Below are 23,818 nucleotides of genomic sequence, written 5' to 3'. Positions count from 1 at the left end.
TGTGGTCTGCATAAGGAGGAAAAAACCCACAACATGTACCCAGGAATGAATATTTATTTCCCAAACATGGTCACTGATAATGTCTCTAATTGCTAAAAATCAGAACTGTTTATTTCTATAACCCCTCGTGCGGTGATTTGTTTCATAGTAAACTCCCAGCAAAAAGGATTTCACATCGGGAAGGTGTTTGTGTTGTATATATTTTGTTAAATTTTCTGCATCTGCTAATCTGAGAGCTGGAAAATCTCTTTCTCCTCAGTTCTCTTGGATACTATTTTTATAACTTTCTTTCCTGGATTGATTTTGGGGGCTGCATCCTGAACTGCTACATCCTGCCACATGTTAGACCATGCATAAAAACATTCTTGTTCCTAATTGCCCCCATGGCTTCACCTTCCAGTTTCTGATCACTTCAGCACAGCAACACTTGGAAATCTCTGTTCCATCGTTAGTGGTCCCCTACTCATGCCTGAATTTCATCACTTCATATTTTCTTGCTGTGATTTCAAATTGAGAAGGGGTAGGCAGTGCAGTAATGGTAATATCACTGGGCTAGTAATGCAAAGATTTAGACTTACATTCTGGATAACGGAGGTACAACTTGCAAGTAGCAGTTGGAATTAATTCATTGAATTTGAATCTGGGATATAGAGAACGTGCTGCCATGAAACGACAATCATTGTTTGTAAGAACCTTAAGAAAAACCAAAAGAACTGTGGATGCTGTAAATCAAGAACAACAACAAAGTTGCTGGCAAAGCTCAGCAGGTCTGGCAGCATTTGTGGAGGAGAAAACAGAGTTAATGTTTTGGGTCCAGTGATGTGCTCTTGTATTCTAACCCCCCTATATTCCTTATTAGCCTTCCTAATTGCAATCTGAACTTACATGTTAACCCTAAGAGAATCCTGAACTGTGTGTCAAATTTTAAAAGTGATGCCCTTTTAGAAAATAGCCGATGTCTCTATTCTTCCTACGAAAGTTCATAACCTCACACTTTCCCACATTGTATTCCATTTGGCCTTTTCCCACATTCCTAGCCTGTCTGAGTCCTTCTGCAGTCTCCGCTCTTCCTCAACATTACCTGTCCCCCCACCTTGTCTTTGTGCCATTTGCAAACTTACCAAGGGGAGGTACTGGACTGTTAGTATCTATTGCTGGACTGTTAACTGAGGGACACAGGTAATGTTCTGGGAACCTTGGTTCAAATCTCACCAGAGTAGATAGCAGAATTTGAATTTAATAAAAATCTGGAATTAAGAATCTAGGAATGACCATGAAACCATTGCTAATTGTTGGAAAAACCCATTAAGGTTCACTAATGACCTATAGGGAAGGAAAATGCCATCTTACCTGGTCTGACCTACATGTGACTCCAGACACACAGTGTGCTTGCCTTTTAATTGGGCAATTAGGGATCAACATTAAATGCAACCCTCGCCAGCGACACCTTTGTCCCGTGAATGAATAAAACAAACAATGCCCTCAGTTCCTTCATCCACATCATTAATGTATAATCTGAACAATTTTACAATTCGCTGTACACTTCTCTCTCGTGCTTTCACACTTATTTTACAATCTTTCCTCTTTGGACAAGATTTTAATCACTGGCCCTGGAATTACCACATGTGTCTCAGTGCATTTTGTTTGATCATTCCCTTGTTGTACCCTGGGGTGTCCTACTGCATTAAAACGCTATACGTGCAACCTGACTTTAAAAAGGCACAGTTTGTGCAATCAGTGCTTAATTAAAGGGAAATTAATGCACCTTCCTTACCTGAATTGTATTGCCTTTCTTTCACTGCCACTGCTTCAAAGTCCTGGAACTTCTTCCCTTCCCTGACCGTCTTCCCCTGAAGGTGTACTTGACACCTCAGAAGCTCCGGTGGTTCAAGAAGGCATCTCACCACCGTTTTCTCCAGGGTTACTACTAATGAGCAAATAATGCTGGCCCATGTCCCATGAACAAATTTTTAAAAAGTACAAGTACACATGTTTTTTCAACTTTGTTCATCTGCACTGAACTGCAGACAGTATACTATTCTGTAAGCTGCACTAAGACAGAAGTTTTAGTTTCATTTTTCTTCCTGTCACCACTTTCAATTGTGTATGAGAGTTGCACAAAGTATTCCCTCACTGCAGCTCACCGTGCTCCCCCCCAAACCCCGGCCACCAACTCTCCCAAGTCAGCAACGACCAAGGTCTATGTGACAACCTTTTGGAACTGAGTTATATTTTATAGTTATCATGCAGAAAGGAACCATTTGGCCCATCGTGTCTGTACTGCCTCTCCAAATGAGCACAGTTGTTTAGTGACATTCTCCTGCCTTTTTTCTCATACACTAACGCATAATAACGTTACTGAAAACTATGCAACACTTTTTGAGTACTGAGTCAATTTCAAAGCAGAATATGCTGTTTCTTATTCATTCAATCATACTTACAATAAGAGCAGACAGTAATAGGAAGCAAAATTCTATTGATTCATTTTTTTTCAGTTCTGTTATTTCAGGTTGGTTTTATTGCTTTCAGCAATAAAGCTGTCAATCACCCATTGGAGAGAGTCCAGAACAGATTGGAAGAATGATTCCAGGGATGAGAAACCTAATCATTTAATGCTCTTTTGAATGCCTCAATGGAGCCTGCCTCCACCCCATTGCCAGCAGTGCATTCCAAACCTGAACCACCCATTGTGCAGAAAAGTTTATTCTCACAACACATCTGCTTCTCTTGCAAATCGCTTTTAATCTGTTCCTTTTTCTCAATCCCATATGAACAGGAACAGTTTATCCTTATGTACTGTGTTCAGACCCCTCATGATTTTGAAAATGACTATCTTCGTCTTCTGCCAACCTCTCTGATCTGTCTTCATAGCTGAAGTCTCTCACCCCTGGAGCCACTCTTGCAACTTTCTGGACTGCCTCCAATAAGTGATTGATAGCTTTATTATTGAAAGCTATAAAACCAACATGAAATAACTACAGTGATAGAATGAATCAATACAATTTTGCTTCCCGTTGGTTTTAGAGTCATAGAGGCCTATAGTGTGGAAATAGGCCCTTTGGCCCAACCTGCCCATGTGGCCCAACTTTCACAATTTAAACTAGTGCTATTTGCCTGTGTTTGGTCCATATCCCTCTACACCTATCCCAACCCTTCACCTGCCTAAATGTTTCTTGAATGATGAAATTGTACTCACTTCCACCATGACCTCTGGCAGCCCATTCCACATGCTCACCACTCTCTGTGGGAAAACATTACCCCTCTGGGTCCTTTTATATCTCTGCCCTCTCACTTTAAACCTATGCCCTCTAGTTTTAGACCCACCTATCATGGGTAAAAGCTGCTCGCTCTCAACCTTTTCTATGCCTCTTATGATTTTATACACCTGTATAAGATCACTCTGCAGTCTTCCACACTCCAGGGAAAAGAGTCCCAGCCTGTCTAATCTCCCCTTCTACCACAAACCTTCCAGTAACATCCTAGTAAGTCTTTTCTGCGACCTTCTAGTTTAATAACATGCTTTCTATAGTAGGGCGACCAGAACTCCCTGCAGTATTCCAAATGAATGGATAGGAAACAACACATTCTGTTTTGAAAATGACTTGCTACTCAAAAATAGTGTTGGATAGTTGTCAGTAATGTTTTAATATGAAAGTAGATAAGAATGACAGAGATAACGATTGCGGGCAAGTGATGTTTTTGAAATTAGTATGCGAGACTGAAGCCCTTTTTAGTTAATGATGCAGTTAATGTTTGTTTATGATATGCTTTCATTTTATAAGAGTTAATGGAGCATAAACAAGTGAGCCACAAATTTGCCAGTTTAACGAAAATAAAGGCAGGAGTGTAACAGATTCTTTGCCTTCCCTTTTCTCATGTGATTTTAACTTATGCTGGCATTTAATTGAACTCTGCTGAGCCCTTAGATAACTGATAGCATTTACAATTAATCAACCACCTCTACATGTGCACCTGAGATGTTGTATTCGACCTTAAAGCTGACAGTTTCCTCAATTGTTCTGACTCCATAACCCACTTCATAATAAGTGGTAGAAAATGCTTTCCTTTGAGAAGATCTTCAGCACCTTTGTGCCACATGAGAGTTTGTATAAAGCTGCTCCTGTATGATATTTATCCAATCCACCAGAGTGTACAGCTTATTTTGAAAGGGCAGTTTTGAGACTTGACTTTATGGAACTCTAATCAGTGAGTAATGATGTGATCATGAGCTGGCCTTGATCAGTCCTGCACAAATTTTATTTTATGGGGCTCAAGAAATGACAAAGGAAATAGGGCCATTCAAAAATACTGAGCAGCAATTGAAAGGCCTGTATTTAAAAAAAATACTGCAGATGCTGGTATTCAGAAACAAAGACAGAAATTGCTGGAAAAGCTGAGCAGGTCTGGCAGCGTCTGTGGAGAGAAAGCAGAATTAATGTTTCGGGTCTAGTGACTCTTCATCAGAATTAACACTTCTATAATACAAATAATCAGCTGAGGGATATATATAGGTTAAGCAAATGGTCAAAAGCTTTGCAGACAGAATATAATGTGGGAACAAGCGAGGTTATGCACTTTGCTAGGAAGAATAGAGGAGATGACTGTTACCTAAATAGAGAAAGCCTACAGAACAGAGGGATTTGTGAGTCATTTCTCATGCACTATAAAAGACCAATACCTATGTTGATGATAATAGGGACAAGAAATGAAATATTGGCCTTTATTTCAAAGGGAGTGGAGTATAAAAGTAAAGAACTTCTGCTAAAATGATACAAAACACTCGTCTGATTTCAGCTGGAATATAGTGAACAGTTTGGAATTCTTATCTAAGGAAAGATTTACTGGCACTAGAGACAGTCCAGGGAAGGTTCACTAGGCTGATCCTGGGTATGGAGGTGCTGTCATCAGGGGAGATTTTGAGTAGGTTGAGCCTGTATTTTTTGGAATTTAGAAGAATGGAGAGGTGTGGCCATATAGAAACATGCAATATTCTCCGGGAATTGCTGGGGTGGTTGCAGAAAGTTTGTTTCCCCTTGTGGGAGAGTTTAGAAACAGCGGGTATGGTCTCAGGCTAGGGGGTCACTCATTTAAGACAGAGATGAGGAGGTATTTTCTGTGTCAAAGGGTAGTGAATCTGCGGAATTATTTACCAGAGAAGGCTATCAAGGCTCAGTTATTAAGTATATTCAAGGCCAAGGCAGACATTTTTATTCGGTACGGGTATCAAGTGTTATAGGAAAAAAGCAGGAAAGTGAAGTTAAAGACTCTCAGATAGCCATGATCTCACCAAAATGATGCAGCGGATCAAAAGGCTATGTACTGATGGTATGAGGTCAGTCAGGCAGATCTCATAGGATGAGTTCCCTGATTAGGGCTATTAATTTGGTCCCTTCAGGGAGCCCTGGCTGACTGATAAGAACAGGAGTGTCAGACATTTTGCTCACTCTGACAGCTAGCTCTGAGGGAGCCAAATCAGTGTCACGGACTCTCCACATATGAATACAGGGTGACGTGGTGATGAGATATCAGTGTGTGTGGAGTTATTTCAGGCTGAATGGCCTACTTCTGCTCCTACATCTTACGCTCTTATCAAATAGTAGGTTCCTTATCTAATGAAGAACTATTATTACCACTGTATATCCTGCAAGGGGAGGCAGTAGCCTAGTGGTATTACTGCTGGACTTTTAATCCAAAGACCCAGATAACGTTCTGGGGACGAGGGTTCAAATCCCACCATGGCAGATGGTGGAATTTGAATTCAGTAAAAGAAATCCTGAATTAAGAATCTAATGATGACTATGAATCCATTGTCAATTGTTGGAAAAACCCATTAAGGTTCAGTAATGTCCTTTAGGGAAGGAAACTGCCATCCTTACCTGATCTGGCCACATGTGACTCCAGACCAATGGCAATGTGGTTGACTCTTAACTGCCCTCTGGGCAATTAGCGATAGGCAATAAAGACTAGACATAGCCACTGATGCCCTCATTCCCATGATAGAATAAAGGAATATCCCTGAACCCACACCCCCCCAATTTAATTTGTAGAGTGAAAATAGTTTATGTGTATATAGGACATTCCAAACAGGATTGTTCCAGGGTATGGAAACCAAAGTCTGGAAGGAAAAGAAAGTACATAACTGAAAGAGGGCAGAAAACAAGTGATAGGTTGAGAGATAGATTCTCCAGCATCTGCAGTTCGTACTGAGATAACTAGGTATAGAGCTGGATGAACACAGCAGGCCAAGCAGCATCAGAGGAGCAGGAAAGCTGACATATCAAGCCTAGACCCTTCTTCAGAAATGGGGAAGGGGAAGGGGGTTCTGAAATAAATAGGGAGAGAGGGGAAGGTGCACAGAAGATGGATAAAGGAGAAGATAGGTGGAGAGGAGACAGACAGGTCAAAGAGGCCGGGTTGGAGCCAGTAAAGGTGAGTGTAGGTGTGGAGTTAGGGTGGGGATAGGTCAGTGCAGGGAGGACGGGCAGGCCAAGGGGGCAGGATGAGGCTGGTAGGTATGAGATGGGGGTGGGGCTTGAGGTGGAAGGAGGGGATAGGTGGGAGAAAGGGCAGGTTAGGGAGGCGGAGACGAGCTGGACTGGTTATGGGATGCGGTAGAGGGAGGGGAGATTTTGAAGCTGGTTAGGTCCACATTGATACCATTGGGCTGCAGGATTCCCAAGCGAAATGTGAAGTGCTGTTCCTGCAACCTTCGGGTAGCATCATTGTGACACTGCAGGAGGCCCAGGATGGACATGTCATCCCAGGAGTAGGAGGGAGAGTTGAAATGGACCACGACTGTTGTTTGTTATGAAGTGAGTGTAGGTGCTTCACAAAGCGGTCCCTAAGCCTCCGCTTGGTTTCCCCAATATGGAGGAGGCACATTGTGAACAGCGGATACAGCACACAGTATGTTATTGAGACTTGAGAGTGGATGGAATTCTGTGGAGATTGAGATCTGGAGTGAGCTGTAGGGAAGGTGTTCATGGTGCAGCAGATAGCAATGGGGTTGGTAACATGTTTGCAGGTCATTTGCAACTAACTGCTTTTTTATCGTGCGTAAATAGGAAACTTCTGGGCAACAGAAAGTGAGCCAATGTATAGAGTATCGAATTGGATGGTTTATTTAGAGGTGGACCTGGTCTGTATTGATCAGAAGACATTGATACTTTAACAGTGTACGTTGATTTTGTATTGTTGGCATTAATTAGCCAAGCCTGGCTAAAATGGCCCCTTTTAAAACATGGATTGAATTGGTTCTGGGAGAAGGGGAGGAGGGATCCATTTGTAAATTCGCCTTGTTGTAGCCAATCTAGCAGGAGCATGAATTAAAAAGCGTGTCTCATCATCTCTACTCACCCTGGAGCTTAATAATTTGGCATATCCTGTGTGGTACTGTGACAAATTGAAAAGCTCCTCGGGGGAGTGGGTGTAAAATATTCATATTCATAATTACCTTCATAATCGTTTTTCAGCCTAGAATTCAGTAAATAACACACAGTCTGGTAAACAATTGCCTTCAAGAGAGAACACACTGCCTTCATAATGAGCTGTAAATTGTCTTGCCTACATCATGTTACAATAAGCTTAACAAGTTGGCCCAATTGTCAAATAGAAGTAAACTTCACACCATGCCTAACCACATGCTTGGGTGCTTGTGACAGTCTAAACTGCTCAAGGATTTGTTTTCATAGTTGATGTATTCAGTTCCCATTTACTTCATGGCCTTGAAAGTATCAAAGCGTCTTCCTATATTTATAAAACCTTGCAAACGAACAGAAGTGGGGAATCTGGAGCAAAGAAAAAGCCAGACACACTCAGCAGATCATTCAGCAGCTGTGGAAGAAACAAATGACAGTTTTAGGTATGATGGAAGCTACTCAGAAATCACAGGGGAGCAGCATTGAAAAAGGAACACAGGAAAAGCAAGGGGAGAAAAAAATATGACAGGTATGAAAGGCAAAAGTGATTGGTTTAATTGAAACAGGAGATTGTCAAATTGTTGAATTGATATTAATGTGATACAGTAGAGCAAAATACAGGAAAAAAGTAATTGACAACAACTAAAATACACACAGACCATTGAATAGTTGAACAATTTGAGGATAAAGCAAGCCTAAAATGGAAAGATGAAATGCAGGCAGGTAGAAAAAAGTGCAGCAGTGAGAGAGGGAAAAGAAGAGACTGTAAGAAAGAGTGTGGATTGCCTTGCAAAGGGGGAACCCCACAGTGAAAGCTGTCTCTCCTCCCCACCCTCTGGGGGAGTGCACGAACAAGCAAACACCAGACTGTCAGCATCAGCTGCTTAAAGAATGTGGCATCTGGTTTTAATGCCTGAATTTACTAAAACCAATCCTGGGTCCAGAGTGCTGCAAAGTGCCTCATGAAAGGGTTAGATGCTGTTTCTCAAGCTTCTGTTGAGCTTTGCTGCAGTACTGCAGCAAGGAAAGGCCAGAAAAGTCAGAGGGATTATAAAATGGAACCAATGTATCAACTGCAAGGATTAGATTAGATTCCCTACAGTGTGGAATCAGGCCCTTCGGCCCAACAAGTCCACACCGCCCCTTGAAGCATCCTACCCAGACCCATTCCCCTATAACCCACACACCCCTGAACACTATGGGCAATTTAGCATGGCCAATCCACCTAACCTGCACATCTTTGGGCTGTGGGAGGAAACCGGAGCACCCAGAGGAAACCCACACAGACATGGGGAGAATGTGTAAACTCCACACAGACAGTCACCCGAGGCTGGAATTGAACCCGGGTCCCTGGCGCTGTGAGGCTGCAGTGCTAGCCACTGAGCCACCCGTGCCGGCCGGGTTACAATCCATTTAATGTTCGATCTCAGTGGTATGTTAGACTACATGGGTTCAACAAATCTTAAAGGACATGTTTTTAAATGATTCTGCCAGTGGCATGTCATAAAAGAAGCAAAAATTATTTTAAATGTTTGAAGCCCCACTTCTCCCGCCCTATCTCCTAATCGTGTTTTGATTCTCCATTGGAAGTCGGAGATTGAGAATACCTGTCGTGTTGAGGTCGTACATACTGAGAGATATTCAGGCGCCCTTGAAACAAGTATGGTGACCATTATAAGCAGCACATTATGAGGTTAGCAGATCACTTAAGGGCCTCTGTATTTTCTAAGTGCACTCAATGTGGGTCATTCTGTACAGGACCTAGAAATGTTTGAGCAGGAAATCAGGCTGTAATTTACCTGTCCACACCGTCATTATTCTTGAAGACACATGCCACATGTATCCAACTGTTCAGCATTATGCCTTCCTAGACCATCATGTGTCCTACATAGCAGAGCTCCCACTTCGTATAAAAGGTAAGGTGCTCATATGTAATGCCAATTCATTGACAATGATGTTGACCTCCAATCAAGAGATGCCCATAGGTATCTTTAAACTAGTCACTGTCATGGTCAGTGGAATGACTAGTGGAGACATGCTTGATCTCATTTCAAAGATGGTGAGTTGGAGGAGACCCAGAGAAGGCAACTTGTTTACACAATCACCAAGTACAGGATGACTTTCAGTAAGGAAAGGGATGACATTGGGTATTCAAACCCGGTAAGCCACAGGTTTGCGACTATAGGTGGTCAGCCATTAGCGTTTCCTTTCCACGGATCACACCCGATCATTGGGACAAATCTGGAGCTATCTGCAGAAGGTTTGGAAGAAAGTGTCATCTGAGAGTGACCAGATCTGTACAACTGCCTCACAGTCCTCACAAAGAAGGAAGACAGGTAACCCAGACTTTGTGTCACATATCGGGCACTCAATGCCAACATGAGAATGCTTACCCTCTACCTAGAATTGAGTAGCATTGCAAATTCTCAAAAGTGCAAAACATGTCTGAAGTCTCGATTTGTTTCATGATTATAATCAGCTGTCCATTGCTCGCCTCACAATGAAAATACAGCATTCCAAAGAGGCACCAGGGAACTTTACTAGTACAGGAAGATACTGTTTGGACTCTGTCATGCCAATGCCACCTACATGCATGTGATGGGTGAAGCTTTTCATGATCTTCATTTCCAGTCCCTCCTTGTGTATCTTCCATTGAACATTCCAGAGGTCCTTTGCAAGACAAGGCACAGTCTTAGTCCACTTGTTATAATTTAACTTCAAGGTCATCCAGAGTACTGCAAATTTTTCTAAACACAAGTGCATTACCTTGGGCACTTTGCTACCAAGGAATGCATTACTGCTGACAATGTGAAAATCCGAGTGATAGAGGTATGACTCTGGTCAACTGGGTGGGTTCTCTGGTCAAACTGGTTAGTACAGGAGGTTTAGGCAAGGCTGTACACAATTGGCTGGTCCCTGTGCACCCTGCTGATGAGATCGGAGGATGCTGCTGGAGTGCTTGGAGAGGGATATACGAGGTGTGCTGCTTTATGGAGAATCACAGAGAGTTGGACCCCAGCATTGAAGACTCCTTTTGCATCCTCCGGCAGAAACCTGTCTCATCACCAGTTCTTGGCGACCTAGATTTCCAACTCCCTTTCATACTGGAAAACATCACCAGGTTCTTGAGCTACAGCAGCAATAGTGTCACAGGTTTAAAGGCAGAAAAGAGTGGTTATCACATGTCAATCGATATTTCAAGCTGAATTAGAGGAATATGGAGGATTAATCCGGTGTGAAACTTGAACTGTAGTTTCGAGGTGGATATTTTGCAGAAGTTCAGAAACATCCTGATCAGCACAGAGTTTGAAGTGTTTTCGTGACAATCCGATGCTTTCCAACTTCTGTCAGGCTTAGGGCAAAGGAAACCCAATCCGCAGCTGAACTAGGACAGCTTCAATCCGTGATCCAGTACAGGTCAGGCAAAAGTAACACCAATCCTGCTGCCCTCAATCCAAAACCTGACCACAGGAGGAAATCCATCCCTACCCAGCTGGAGGGTGGTTAATGTCCCAGTCAAAGGCAGCATTCCACCTCCAGTTATCTGAGCCTAGTCATTGATGCAGTGAGGAGCAAGGTCCAGACAAGTAGGTCCAGGTGTGGTTGCACTTTTGCCATGGATCTCAGAAGAGGACCTCGGACAGCTCCAGCTGATTGACGCCGACATAAGTAGCCTGCACCATTACTAAAAGGCCCAGCTGATGAGGGAGTCCGGAGGTTGTGCTGAGACCTCCAGCAGATGGCAGCGGTGAGGGAGGGCACAGAGCAGGCCAGCTGGAGCTGTCAAGCAGACCTTCTCTGAGGAAAGGTTGTCTTTGGGGAAGGAAGCCTCTTGGGGGAAAAGATCAGATGCACAAACGATTTCTTCAACCAGCTACACACCCCAGCCTTAATACTGTGTCTTCCTTGTCTAAATTCCTTTCATTTCTGTAGAGATCAGAGGCCAGTAAAATGAAAAACCCTTGGTTCATGATCTTTGGTCTGTCCATTTGTTCAAATGTTACAGTGTATATGATGGTTTATAAAGAGCACTTTTAAGAATCAAAAATACATCTTTAACAGAGAAATATAAGACTATGGACATTAAAGTGTATGGTTGTGCTAACTCATAACATGCACCTTTCCCTATTTTCCTTACTTTAAGGACAATGTTATTTAAGCAAGAAAATTGGATTAAAAAGAAAGACATGCATTTACTTTGCACTCTCATGACTTCAGGATCCCGATTGTTCGTAACAACCAATTAAATACTTCTTGAAGCAATGGAGGAACAAGACCACACAACAATGTGCCCCAGAACAATGTGATAGTGACCAAGCTACCTAGTTGAGTAATATTGGCTGAGGAAAGATATTGGCTAGAATATTTGTGGGAAAACTCCCCTGTTGTTCTTCAAAAGTGGTTTTGGAGTTTGTTTCTCATACCTGAGTCAGCAGAGAGTGCCTCAGTTTAACAGCTCATCTGACAGATGACACCTCAGACTATGCAGCGCTACCTCGGTCCTCAATTCTCAGTCGAGATTTTATGCTCACGTTCCTGGTGTGTGACTTAAGCCCACAGCCTGCTGACCCAGGAAAGGATTACCACTGAGCCACTGCTGACACAGTACATGGAACATTAGATAGTTTTATCCAGCAGCAGAGGACAACATTTCAGATATGACCATCACTCTCTCAGAAGAAGGCAAGCAACCAACTCATCAAAGCAGGTCACAGGACAAAGTTGCAGAGATTCTGAAAACTTGCTTACTACCAACCAACAGATCCTGTTCCATTCAACAGATTGATATTTAGCATGTCAGCTGTTGCAGGATCTTCGTCTTAAATTAATGTCACCAGTTCGTATCAGGTCCTAGATTCTTATCTCAAATATAGTCTGATAATCGGCAACCCAGTTAAAAGTGAACTATAGTTATGCCAAATACCTGTCCATAACCATTGTCTGAACTGGAAGACAGAAGATATGTTGAAGCTTGGAAAATGAATGTTTTCATGGTTGTAAACCATCAGAATTTTTGTTACATAGATGTAGTAGCTGCTGCAGGTGATAATAATAGAGCACAAATATTACAACCAATTTCCTTGTTTATTGCTTTGAACTGAAAGGGATTTGTTCATTTTATAGACACTGTGTTGGGAAGGTTTATCAAGTATATATGCAAGATGCTGAGAGTAAGGAACAATTAGTTCTGTGCTTATAGTTCTCAGTAATAAGAATTTTTACTTGCAAGTCAACATTAAGCTGTTCCACATGTGTAATGTTACTCTAATTATATTATTTTATGACTATCGTTCGATGAATTTAAATATTTCACATGCTAGATCATTTTATTTGGGTGTTTAGTTTTACAAGTTAAACTTTTAATTAGTTTTTATGCTACATGAGATGACTTTCTTCTCCCTTTGGCAACTGAAAATTGCACATGATTTTAATCATTCCTATTTAAAAGTTCAAGTAGAAAAATAGGATTGCACCTATTTCATATCTTATGGGGTCTTTCAGAATCACTGCAATGTGTTTCATATATATGTATGTTATATTAAAATATTATTTGAAATGTATTGACTACTACCCAAACAGCAATAACTGACTGAGACAATAGACAATAGGTGCTGGAGTAGGCCATTCAGCCCTTCAAGCCAGCACCACCATTCATTATGATCACGGCTGATCATCCACAATCAGTATCCTGTTCCTGCCTTATCCCCATAACCCTTGATTCCACTAAACAGAAGAGGATGTTGAGGAGGAATGTTGTCCGGGAGAGCAAATATCCTTGTTTCTCTTCAATAATTGTAATGGACCTTTACCTATCAGGAAATCACTTGTTCAAAAGACTAAGGAGCAATTGACCACAAAAGAAATTTGTATGATGCTCCTGGAGTGTAGCTAATACATAATGAAGATGTTCTGGATGAACACAGCAGGCCAAGCAGCATCTCAGGAGCACAAAAGCTGACGTTTCGTGCCTAGATCCTTCATCAGAGACAAACACCTCTCTGATGAAGGGTCTAGGCCCGAAACGTCAGCTTTTGTGTTCCTGAGATGCTGCTTGGCCTGCTGCGTTCATCCAGCTTCACACTTTGTTGTCTTGGATTCTCCAGCATCTGCAGTTCCCATTATCTCTGATGAAGATGTTCTGATTTCCTTTGACATTATTTATTATGGACAAGATGGAAGTGGACAAGATGTTTTCTGAGGAAGATTGTTTTTATAAGGTGCAGTTCTTCAATTATCAGTCACACAAGTGTTGTGTAATTCGATAAGCGTTATATAATTTTGGTTCATTAAATCACAGAACAACAAAAAGGCATCAGACGTTCTATGATGGAAGTTCAGCAAGTCCAGTTGGAGTTTGTCACATTTCAATGGCTGATCCTTTCTGTAGGAAATCCAGACAGGTCAGTATCACATTATGCTATAGGATTAGATGGTCATCTTGCCAATTTGAACCACAGATAATGCAACCAAATTTAAATGCCCCTCCCAACTCCTTCCTCACTCACCTCCAACTCCTCAATTCCCTTCTCACTCCTTTCCCTGCGTCTTACTCCATCCATCCCAGGTCCTCCCTCCCTCCATCCCACCCTACTCTTGTCTTTCTCCTTCCCACCCTCCCCTCCTTTTCTTCCTTTCTCTCCCCTCCCGTTCCCATCTCCCCCACCACTTCCTCCCTCCACTTTCCCCTGTCCTGCTTTGTGGCTTCAACTCACTGTGTATCCCCCACTCCTTTTGTAGCTTATATCCTGCTGCCTCCACATCCAGCATTTATCCTCACATCGCGTATTCCCAATATACATTGATGCCATAGGCTTGCTTCCAGAATGGACAGTGTAAGATTGAATGGAGAAGCGTTGGGGAACAATGAGGGAATGCATGGGTGGGAGGGATTGTTAGTTTTCTTCAAGTTTGTTTTACACTCTTCAATGAGAACGCAGGCAATTTGTGACATTTAGCAATGACCCCCTCCTCTCGTTTGCACACCTCCCTTTGTATCTGTTATTCACGGAATTCAATCAGTGATTAAGCTTACTGCAGGAAGTTTGGCCAATAAAACTGCCACTGCACCATGAAGACAAGTGAGGAGATGTATGTTCCTGAAATGCTACTCAGCCTCTCTGACTAGAAATGGAACACTTGTGCCTACCTTCTTATTGATTAGTCTTATTTCTGCAGATAATAAATTGTTAGAGGTTTTTAAAATTGACACATAGAATTTTTTATTTCCTGTTATCTTTCCTCTCTTCACCCAAATTTCCCTTTTTAACTCTACTTCTCCTTATTCCTAACTTTGTTGTTCCTCTGTTTTTTTTGTTGTCTGGATCGATTAATCTTCTTGGCTAACAGTGTTGACTTTTGGTCTTGCCGTTCGTTAAAGTTGCTGGTGCGTAATCCCCTTGTCATACTATTACCAGTGCACACTTACAGCAATTTATAACAGTAAAAAATTTCAAATAGGAAGTACAACAAGGCCGCTCGTGAGCACTCTATGCTATTCTCATTCATTGATAGTCAGATAGCAGACCAAGAGGTTAATCTTAAACCCATGCATAATCATAGAGTAGCTTCAACATCATGTGTTAAATAAAAAAGTTACATTTATGTTGTGCGTTTTTGAATAATTTGCAAGTAACACTGTGGCATCAGGTGAGGGATTAATGTTGCCCGGAACAAGAGGAGAACTCCATTCACTTTTTTGATAAAGTGCCAGAAGATCTTTGTGCCACTTGATCTCTTTTTTTTTCCTATTCATTTTGTGGGATGTGGGTGTCGCTGGCTGGTCAGGATTTCTTCCCCATCTCTAGTTCCCCTTGAGAAGGTGGTGCTGCCTTCTTGAGCTGCAACATTCCTCCTGCTGTGGATTGACCCACAATGCTATTAGGGAGGGAATTCCAGGGTTTTGACCCAGCAACAGTGAAGGAACGGCGATATATTTCCAAATCAGGATGGTGAGTGACTTGGAAAGGAACTTGAAGTTGGTGGTGTTCCTATATATCTGCTGCCCTTGCCCTCCTAGATGGAAGGGATCGTGGGTTTGGAAGGTGCTGTCTGACGATCTTTGGTGAATTTCTGCAACTTGTAGATAGTACACACTGCTGCTACTGAGTGTCGGTGATGGAGGGAGTGAATGTTTGCGGATGTGGTGCCACTCAAGCGGCTGCTTTGTCCTGGATGGTGTCAAGCTTCTTGAGTGTTGTTAGGGCTGCACTCATCCAGGCAAGTGGGGTGTATTCCATCACACTCCTGACTTGTGCCTTGTAGATGGTGGACAGGATTTGAGGAGTCAGGAGGTGAGGATTGATCTCCCTTAAGTGCCCAATGACACACATTGGAACCAGTGGAGCCCTTGCTGTAAGCAATGGACTCGTCACCTGAGTGTGTTATGTTGGAACTGAGTTGGTCTTTATCTGTTGCAGTTTGATCTGGACACAAAGTCAGTGTTTGGAACATTGGGTGGAAAATATAAAACAGCTGCATTTACCACCATGTCAATCTAGTTATTGTCCTTGGTACAACACTTCTCTGAAGAAAGTAGCATATTCTGGGTCTAACGCAGTTCAGTTACCCTCTCCTACACGTAGCATGTGGTTGACACAGATACTTGCTTTTAAAAAAAGAACTGTATTTGCTCATAAGGATACTTTTATATTTACTGATGATGGTTTTATTGGGGCCTTTGCATTGAGCTTCCTTGAGCTTTTCAAAGTACTGCTGCTGTCTTATCAGTATTGTTGGCAGGTGATAATCCCCAATCATTTAACTGATTTTATCAATTTGAATTTAAGGTGTTGCTGGACGTTGTAAAGAAACTGGGAATTAGACACCATGAGAAGGGGACCATGGTTACAATTGAAGGTCCCCGTTTCTCCTCGCGAGCGGAGAGTCTGATGTTTCGTCAGTGGCATGGTGATGTCATCAACATGACCACTGTTCCTGAAGTGGTACTGGCTAAGGAAGCCGGTATCTGCTATGCCAGCGTTGCTATGGCAACTGACTATGACTGCTGGAAAGAGCATGAAGAAGCGGTTAGTACCATATACAGTTTTTAAAATAATGAATGAACACCTCAACAGAAGATGTTGTTGTGTCACAGAGTAACCTTGCTGCTAACAGTACAACAAATGATCTGTGTCAAGAATAACTGATGCTTCTCTGACAACTTTTTCAAACACTGCTGTGTTTTAGGCTGAGGCAGAAGATGCTGGAAGTACCGCAGTGGATCAAACAGTATCTGAGAGGAAAGAAAGCGAGCTAATGCTTTTCTCTTCACAGATACTGTTGGACCTGCTGTGGATTTTGATCATTTTCATTGTTTATTTTGGATTTCCAGCATCCACGTTAATGTGCCTTAGGATCCCAGTTTTATTTCCCTGATTTTTGTACTAAACTGATTGCATCAGATACTGATACCAAGCTTTCAAATTCTGTTCAGTCTTTTAGTAATTTTTTTTTAGAATTTTTTTTTTACAATTAGCATTATTATCACGTGTAGTCAAATAAGTACAATGGGAAGTTTACAATTACCACTTACAGCACCACCTTAGGTACAAAGGTGCGGCTTCTTCAATTGCAAGATCTTAGAAAATAGAGAAGTAAAAAGTCCAGCTTTGCAGAAATAAAAGTTCAAAGCAAGTCAGACTATGTGGACACCTCGCCTCCAGTCCCACAGGACATTGGCCCCAGACCACACCTGGCTTCACCCTGAGGTTCATGAGGCTGGGAGATCACTCTGAAAGCATCTCAAGACCAGGAGACCATGCTGAGGCCATGCTAGGCTGAGAGACTGCCATGTTGGGCTCAGAGGACACCCGAGGAGTTGGCCATGCCAGGCCAGAGGACCCCTCATCGTGTCTGTGCTGAGGCTGGGAGCCATCGGAGACAGGAGTAGACTGACTCCTGAAACATAAATATCCACATGCTTGTATATTTTGCTAAAAGATACACAAATCTTTTTGTTAGTCTGAAGGAAACATAACGTGCAGCCAAAAAAAACGTGTGGTTATGTTGTAACGTTATGCTGGTTTACATTAGGATGCTGACTGCAGCATTTTATAAGAGTGTAACACACTGACTAAGGCATTAGGCTGACCAAGACTTAGTTTCACATTAATATTACGTCTATTTTGACATGTGTAGAGACTCGCAAGTACAGAATTAAATGCATTATGCAATGCATTTTTGAAGCTTTGTCCCTGTCTTCGTGAAGATGCTGAATTTTACAGGGGTATTGATTATACAGGAACAAAAACAGAAGTTGCTGGAAAAGCACAGCAGGTCTGGCAGCATCTATGAATCAAAAAATCAGAGTTAGCGCTTCGGGTCCGGTGACCCTTCCTTAGAACTCTGGGTCAGTGGACCCGAAATGTTAACTCTGATATTTTCTTCACAAATGCTGCCAGACCTGCTGAGCTTTTCCAGCAACTTCTGTTTTTCTTCCTGATTTACAGCATCCGCAGTTCTTTCGGCTTTTATTGATTATACAGCATTTGTTTGTCGTCTCAGGAAATTCTTCACGTTGACACTTTGTTTTTATTATTGACAGTACCACAACGCATCGTGTTTCAGTTCTTACAGTAAGTCTGCACATGCATTTTCCATAGCATATGACTAGTTCATGCTTCACTACTTGAAGTCTGCCAATTCATCTCCTCCCAGGAGACGAAACTGGAAACTGTGGATCTGGATAGCTTAGGGCAAGCCACAGAGGGAGCTGCAGTTTCATTATTTTACTGGAAGAGTGTTAGAACTGACAAGTATATGTCTTTATGTTCTAACTTCATACAGTATAATTAGAGCGGGAAGTGAAAAATATGGAGTTACTTTCTGTCTAGCATGCAGAATTCAATAATTACCATGAGTAATCAAATGTAGTCAGCAAAGCCATCATCTCATGATACAAAAGGCTGCCAAAATTATAGTAATAAAATCTTACTGCAAGCCATTTTGTATGTAAATAATAATTACTCAGTTGATTTATTCTAGCTTGAAACATCTACATTACCAGCTATCTGTGTGGTTAAGGTAGTCTTGACAGCTAAAAAAATTAAACATAGGATGAACTTCTTAAAACACCTTTACAAACAGCAAATGTCTTTAATCAGGGTTATTAAATCTTACTAGGAACTGCCAGATATTTACATTCACTCATATAGTGGTCAGGGCACAACTTGGAATTGTTAGCCGATAACTAGGTAATCGAGCAAATGTATTCCCATTCATCTTGTGTGGCTAGCAGAGTTATTTCCACGAACCTGAAAATGCTGTGATGTAGTGGTGCCCCTGTTGGACTGGGGTGGACAAGGTCAGAAGTCACACAACACCAGGTTATAGTCTAATAGGTTTGTGAGGAGCAGCACTAGGAAAGCTTGTGATTTCATATAAACTTGTTGAACTATAACGTGGTATTGTGTGACTTCTTACCCTGAAAATGCTAGTCAGTATGCTTGCACAATTCAGGCTTTGCAAGCAGATAGATTTACACTAATACCTACTGTCAGTAAATATACTTACAACGATGGTGAATAGCAAAAACTATTTTTACACCAGTGGGTTTTTTACACCATTTAGAAATGGCCATCATAATTTTTTAAATATAAACCATTTTTAGTTATGAAAGTATTTCAATTATCTGGTTTGATGATGCTGTAGCTTTAAGAGGTTATTTTGTCCTGGTTTCTTTTAAGAGAGAGATTGAACGAGAGGCGTCGAGCTATCTAGTTAAGACGACTTTGAGTAAACAGCTTGAGAAACCTTGGGGTTTTTTTTTAGCAGCCTGAACAGATGTGGCCAGCTGTCACAGGCTAGGATTTCTGGTTTTGGTTTTTCAGCAGCGTCAGAAGCTATTGGGGTCTCAACAAAGTTGGAAGCTTCAGTGAATGTCTCCTGGCTGCTACTCTCTCTGAATTTCCTCCTGGATTGGAAAACTGCATGTGAGAATCTGTGTCTGAATTTGCCTTTTTGCCAAGGGTTGTGTTTATGGGATGTTACTATATTGGAACAGATAATTAGTAATAGTTACTGTGTCTATTATGCTGTTAAGTTTTCCAGTAGAGTTAAGTTATTCAAGATCCTCTTTCTTTGGTTGTATGTTAACTACAGAGTTTAAATAAATCATGTGTTTTAACATTGATGACCAGTCACATTTCATCTGGAACAGACACTTAACTTGTGCTTTGAAAGTTGGAAGGAAATTGGGGTCTAGGCTTTGGGATGGCATTGTGGCTCAGTGGCTAGCCCTGCTGTCTCTCAGCGCCAGGGACTTGCGTTCGATTCCACACTCGGGTGACTGACTGTGTGAAGTTTGCACATTCACCTAGTATCTGCATGAATTTCCCCTGGGTGCTCTAGTTTCCTCCCACAGTCCAAAGATGTGCAGATTAGGTGGGATGCTCTGAGGGTCAGTTTGGACTTGTTGGGCCAAACTGTAGGCATTCTATGATCTACCTTCTTAAAATATTATGAATGGGTCTGATCTGGTTCATAACGCTGGGAATATTACTCTTCTCAGGAACACCTATTAATGGCTTGGGTAATTATACAAATTGGGTAAACTGGGTGTGGAGCTGGATGAACACAGCAGGCCAAGCAGCATCGGAGGAGCAGGAAGGCTGATGTTTCAGGCCTAGACCCTAACCCTATTCCTATACAAATTGGGTATTGCCGGCAAATATAGTTAGGCTGACTGGTTACAGATTTGTGACATTTTCCAGAAAGATGATAATATGGACTTGCTGGTTCCAATTACAGGGATTCATCACACTAAACAGTCAAAACATCTTCTTTTCTCCTGCTTCTGGTTTTTATGACTGTAATATGTTAATTGTCATCATGGTTATGAGGCCTTCGTTGCGTACGACATATTGCACTACATTTTTTGTTTTGGTGTTTATTGTATTTAATGTTCTGTATTCCTGAGAAATATGTTTTACAGTCCTGCTGTGGTATTGCCACACTTTTTACAAAATGGGAGTATGTAATGTACAGGCAAAATAGAAACATCAATGAAGAAATTCTGGGAATGCTTCAGTGCTGCAGTACTGCTGGACTTGTATTGTTGAATTCAGTAGAAACTGGCCAGGTGCTGAGCAAGTTTTCTTTTAATACTTATTCATAGTTACCACATTTTTTAAAACGATTTACTTATTATGTAATAACCTTCATGGTCCATTCCTACAATTGATGTACAATATTGTAATACAGATTTCTGGCACTGTTAGATATGTGCAATAAACTTTAAAGACCAGGAGGGGGAGTGCTGAGTGAAAAGGAAGGGGGAGCAAATGCAGACCCATGGTACATGCTACCAAAGAACCCATGTGGCCCGTACTCTTTTGGATGAAAATACTGTTGTTAGCATCCTTGTGTGAGACTATTCCACATTAATTTGTGATGCATTAGAAGCAGTCCTGGGAAGCTAAAAATAGAATGCCCACCAGTGACTGAGATTTGATGAAACAAAAAGCCTCTCAGTGAGTTAGGGTGGAGAGATGGTGTTTCTTTTTTCCACAAAAGACACAGCATACACTCCATTTCCTTAAGCTAGATGATTGACGGGAGGCATTTCGGAGAACGTTGACGAGCGTGATCCCTGGAATGGAGGGACTGTTTTCTGAGCAGTGATTAAACATGCTGGGATTCTACTCGCTGGAGTTCAGAAGAGAAGTGATCCCATATAAACATATCCATGATAGAGTCAGAGAAGTACACTGTACAGAAACAAGCTCACCTATTGCCCAACTCATCTATGCTGACTGGGCATTCCAAACTTAACTAGTCCCTTATGCCTTCATTTGGTCCATATTCCTCTAAAGGAATATTATAGATATACATTCTTAATGGCCCAAACAGGGTAAGTGCTGAGAAAATGTTTCCCACCATGGGAGAGTCTGGGACCAGAGGGCATAGTCTCAGAATAATGGAGCACCTATTTTAGCCTGAGATGAACAGGAATTTCTTTTCTCACAGGGTTGTAAGTCTTTGGAACTCCTTACCACAGAGAGCTGTGAGGGCAGTGTCCTTATGTATATTTAAGACTGAGGTAGATACATTCTTGATCATTAGAGAATCAAGAGTTACAGGAAATGGGCAGGAAAGTGGATGTGAGGAATGTGGAATCAAATATGACCCTATTGAATGGTGGAAGATGCTTGAGGGGCTGAATGTCCAACTCCTGTTCCTATTTCTTGGGGTCTTTTTGTCCCAGATTTTCTATGTAAACTGTTTTTTATACAACCAGTTGTATTCTCTTCACTAATTTTGCTGGCCATAATGCTGCGATTATGAAGTTACTTCGTATTTGCATCTGTTTCTCGTCAAAAGGTGCATACAGAGAGATGCATTAACTAGAAATGATCTTCGTTTCACTGTGACTCATCAGGAGGATTTTTGGCCGTACATTATTTGATAAAGGAAATATTTTGTTGTAATTTTCTTTTATTAATTCTTCGCACGTGGCTGATACTGGCAAGGCTACTTTTATTTATTGTTCATCCCTGGTTGAGGGTGGTGCTTGAGCGGCTGTAATCTGTGAAAAAATTGTGAATGGCATTGGCTGGAAATTCCAGCATTCTGATGCAATGACAATGTTGGAACAGAGATAAATGTCTAAATTGCGTGGTGAGTGATTTGGAAGAGAACTTGGAGAGGATGGTGATCTCGTGACACTTCTTCCCTTTTTGTTCTCAGGGAAGAAAGGTCCTGTCAGTTAAACTTGGTGAGTTGGTACAGGCCATCGTGTGGTGTGTGCATACTACCACATACTATTGGGAGCGGGGAGATTAGATACAGAATTCAGTGGTATGGTTACTAGTCGTATGAAATGCTGTCTCTATGATTGTGCCACACCTCATAGGTATAAGTTCACTGTGGGCATAAGACAGCAGATGGTACATCAATTCCATAGCATTTTCTTTGGCAGCATGGTGGCTCGTTGTTTAGCACTGTTGCCTCACAGTGCTAGGGACCGATGTTTGCTGCCAGCCTGGAGTGACTGTCTGTGTGGAGTTTGCACATTACCCCCTTGTCTGTGCGGGCCTCCGCCAGTTACTTCGGTTTCCTCCCACAGTCCAACCATGTGCAGATTAACTGGATTGGCCATGCTGAATTGCCCATAGTGTGCAGGGATATGCAGCCATGGGAATAATGGGGTAACGGGGTGCGGGGGTCTGGGTGGGATGCCCTCTGAATGGGGTGGTGCAGACTCAATGGGAGGAACGGCCTCTTTGCACACTGTAGGGATTCTTTGACTTTCAATGGGTAGCATTCATCTGCATCAGAACCAGTAAGTCAATCTGATTAACCAAAGCACAATGTAACACTGAGTAGGTTAGTTGCCTCTACAGTATTTGATCCATTGGTTAGCATGTCGTTTATAAATTTTTATTTATTTGTGTCAACACCTCTGTTATCTTTTATTTTAATCGGTTTAATTTATAAATCACTGGATGGAAGCTAGAATCTGATGGAAACAGTGTTCTAAAAATAATCCACACATTCATTGGTGTGACATCATGCATACTGGTATGAAACTGATTGAAGTCCAGTTTTTTTTTGTGTTGTTTGCCCTTCACAGGAAAGTCCCCACCCACTCCTTTCATTTACAGCTGTTTCCAATACAGTCAACACCTGACTAATGAAAGGGCCTGTTGCCTTAAAAGGAATAAAGCTATCCCGAGCGCTTTGACAGGGAGGGGGGGGCAAATATTTAAAGTTAACTCTTCAGGGCTGCCATTCTTTTCAAGGTTGAGGAATTATGAAGCTGCCTGTGGTGATTTGGAAGCCTGCTCGAAAGCCTAGGGTTAACATGGAAGAGCAACAAATCAGGGCTACATGCAGATCTGGAAGCCCATCCTTCCCAGTATGATAGCGATCACCGACACCCATTACCACACTCATGGAGCCAGCTTTTGCAGCATCTGTGGCCACTTTTTCAGCTTTCAAGCAACTTCTACCAGAAGACTGAAGCCATGCAAAGTCAGCTTTTCGCCTTGCAAGCTTGGATTGCTGCCATTGTGTCTAAGGATACCAGTATTCAAAGACATTTCTATGGTTTTACAGCATTCACATCATCTGATCTTCAGCAGATGATTACAATTCCCGAGGGGTGCCCTGGGGAGTAGTAACGACGCTGTATGAATTTGAGAATTCAGTACTGTGTTAGGTCAATCAGTCCCTCAAGGCTGTTCTATCATTCAGTAAGATTATAGAGCCTCAGAGATGTACAACATGGAAACAGACCCTTCGGTCCAAATTGTCCATGCCAACCAGATATCCTAAATTAATGTCGTCCCATTTGCCAGCATTTAGCCCACAAACCTCTAAATCCTTCCTGTTCAGATAGCCATCCAAATGCCTTGTAAATGGCGTAATTGTTGACCACTCTAGATTCCTGCCAATTCTTA

General features: G+C 41.9%; 1 protein-coding gene across 1 annotated transcript in view; it reads left to right on the top strand.

Annotated features, from left to right (window-relative positions):
- The window catches only part of mtap (methylthioadenosine phosphorylase), a 167,240-nt gene that overhangs the window by 105,125 nt on the left and 38,297 nt on the right, over positions 1–23,818 (top strand). Inside the window, exons 5-6 of the mRNA XM_048528321.2 lie at positions 13,717–13,819; positions 16,205–16,444. Coding sequence (XP_048384278.1) covers positions 13,717–13,819; positions 16,205–16,444 — 343 coding nt within the window. The remainder of the gene's footprint in view (positions 1–13,716; positions 13,820–16,204; positions 16,445–23,818) is intronic.

This window comes from Stegostoma tigrinum, chromosome 3 (assembly GCF_030684315.1).
Source record: "Stegostoma tigrinum isolate sSteTig4 chromosome 3, sSteTig4.hap1, whole genome shotgun sequence".
NCBI lineage: Eukaryota > Metazoa > Chordata > Chondrichthyes > Orectolobiformes > Stegostomatidae > Stegostoma > Stegostoma tigrinum.
Note: the sequence above shows the minus strand (reverse complement) of the source record. Positions and strands in the feature narration are given on the sequence as shown.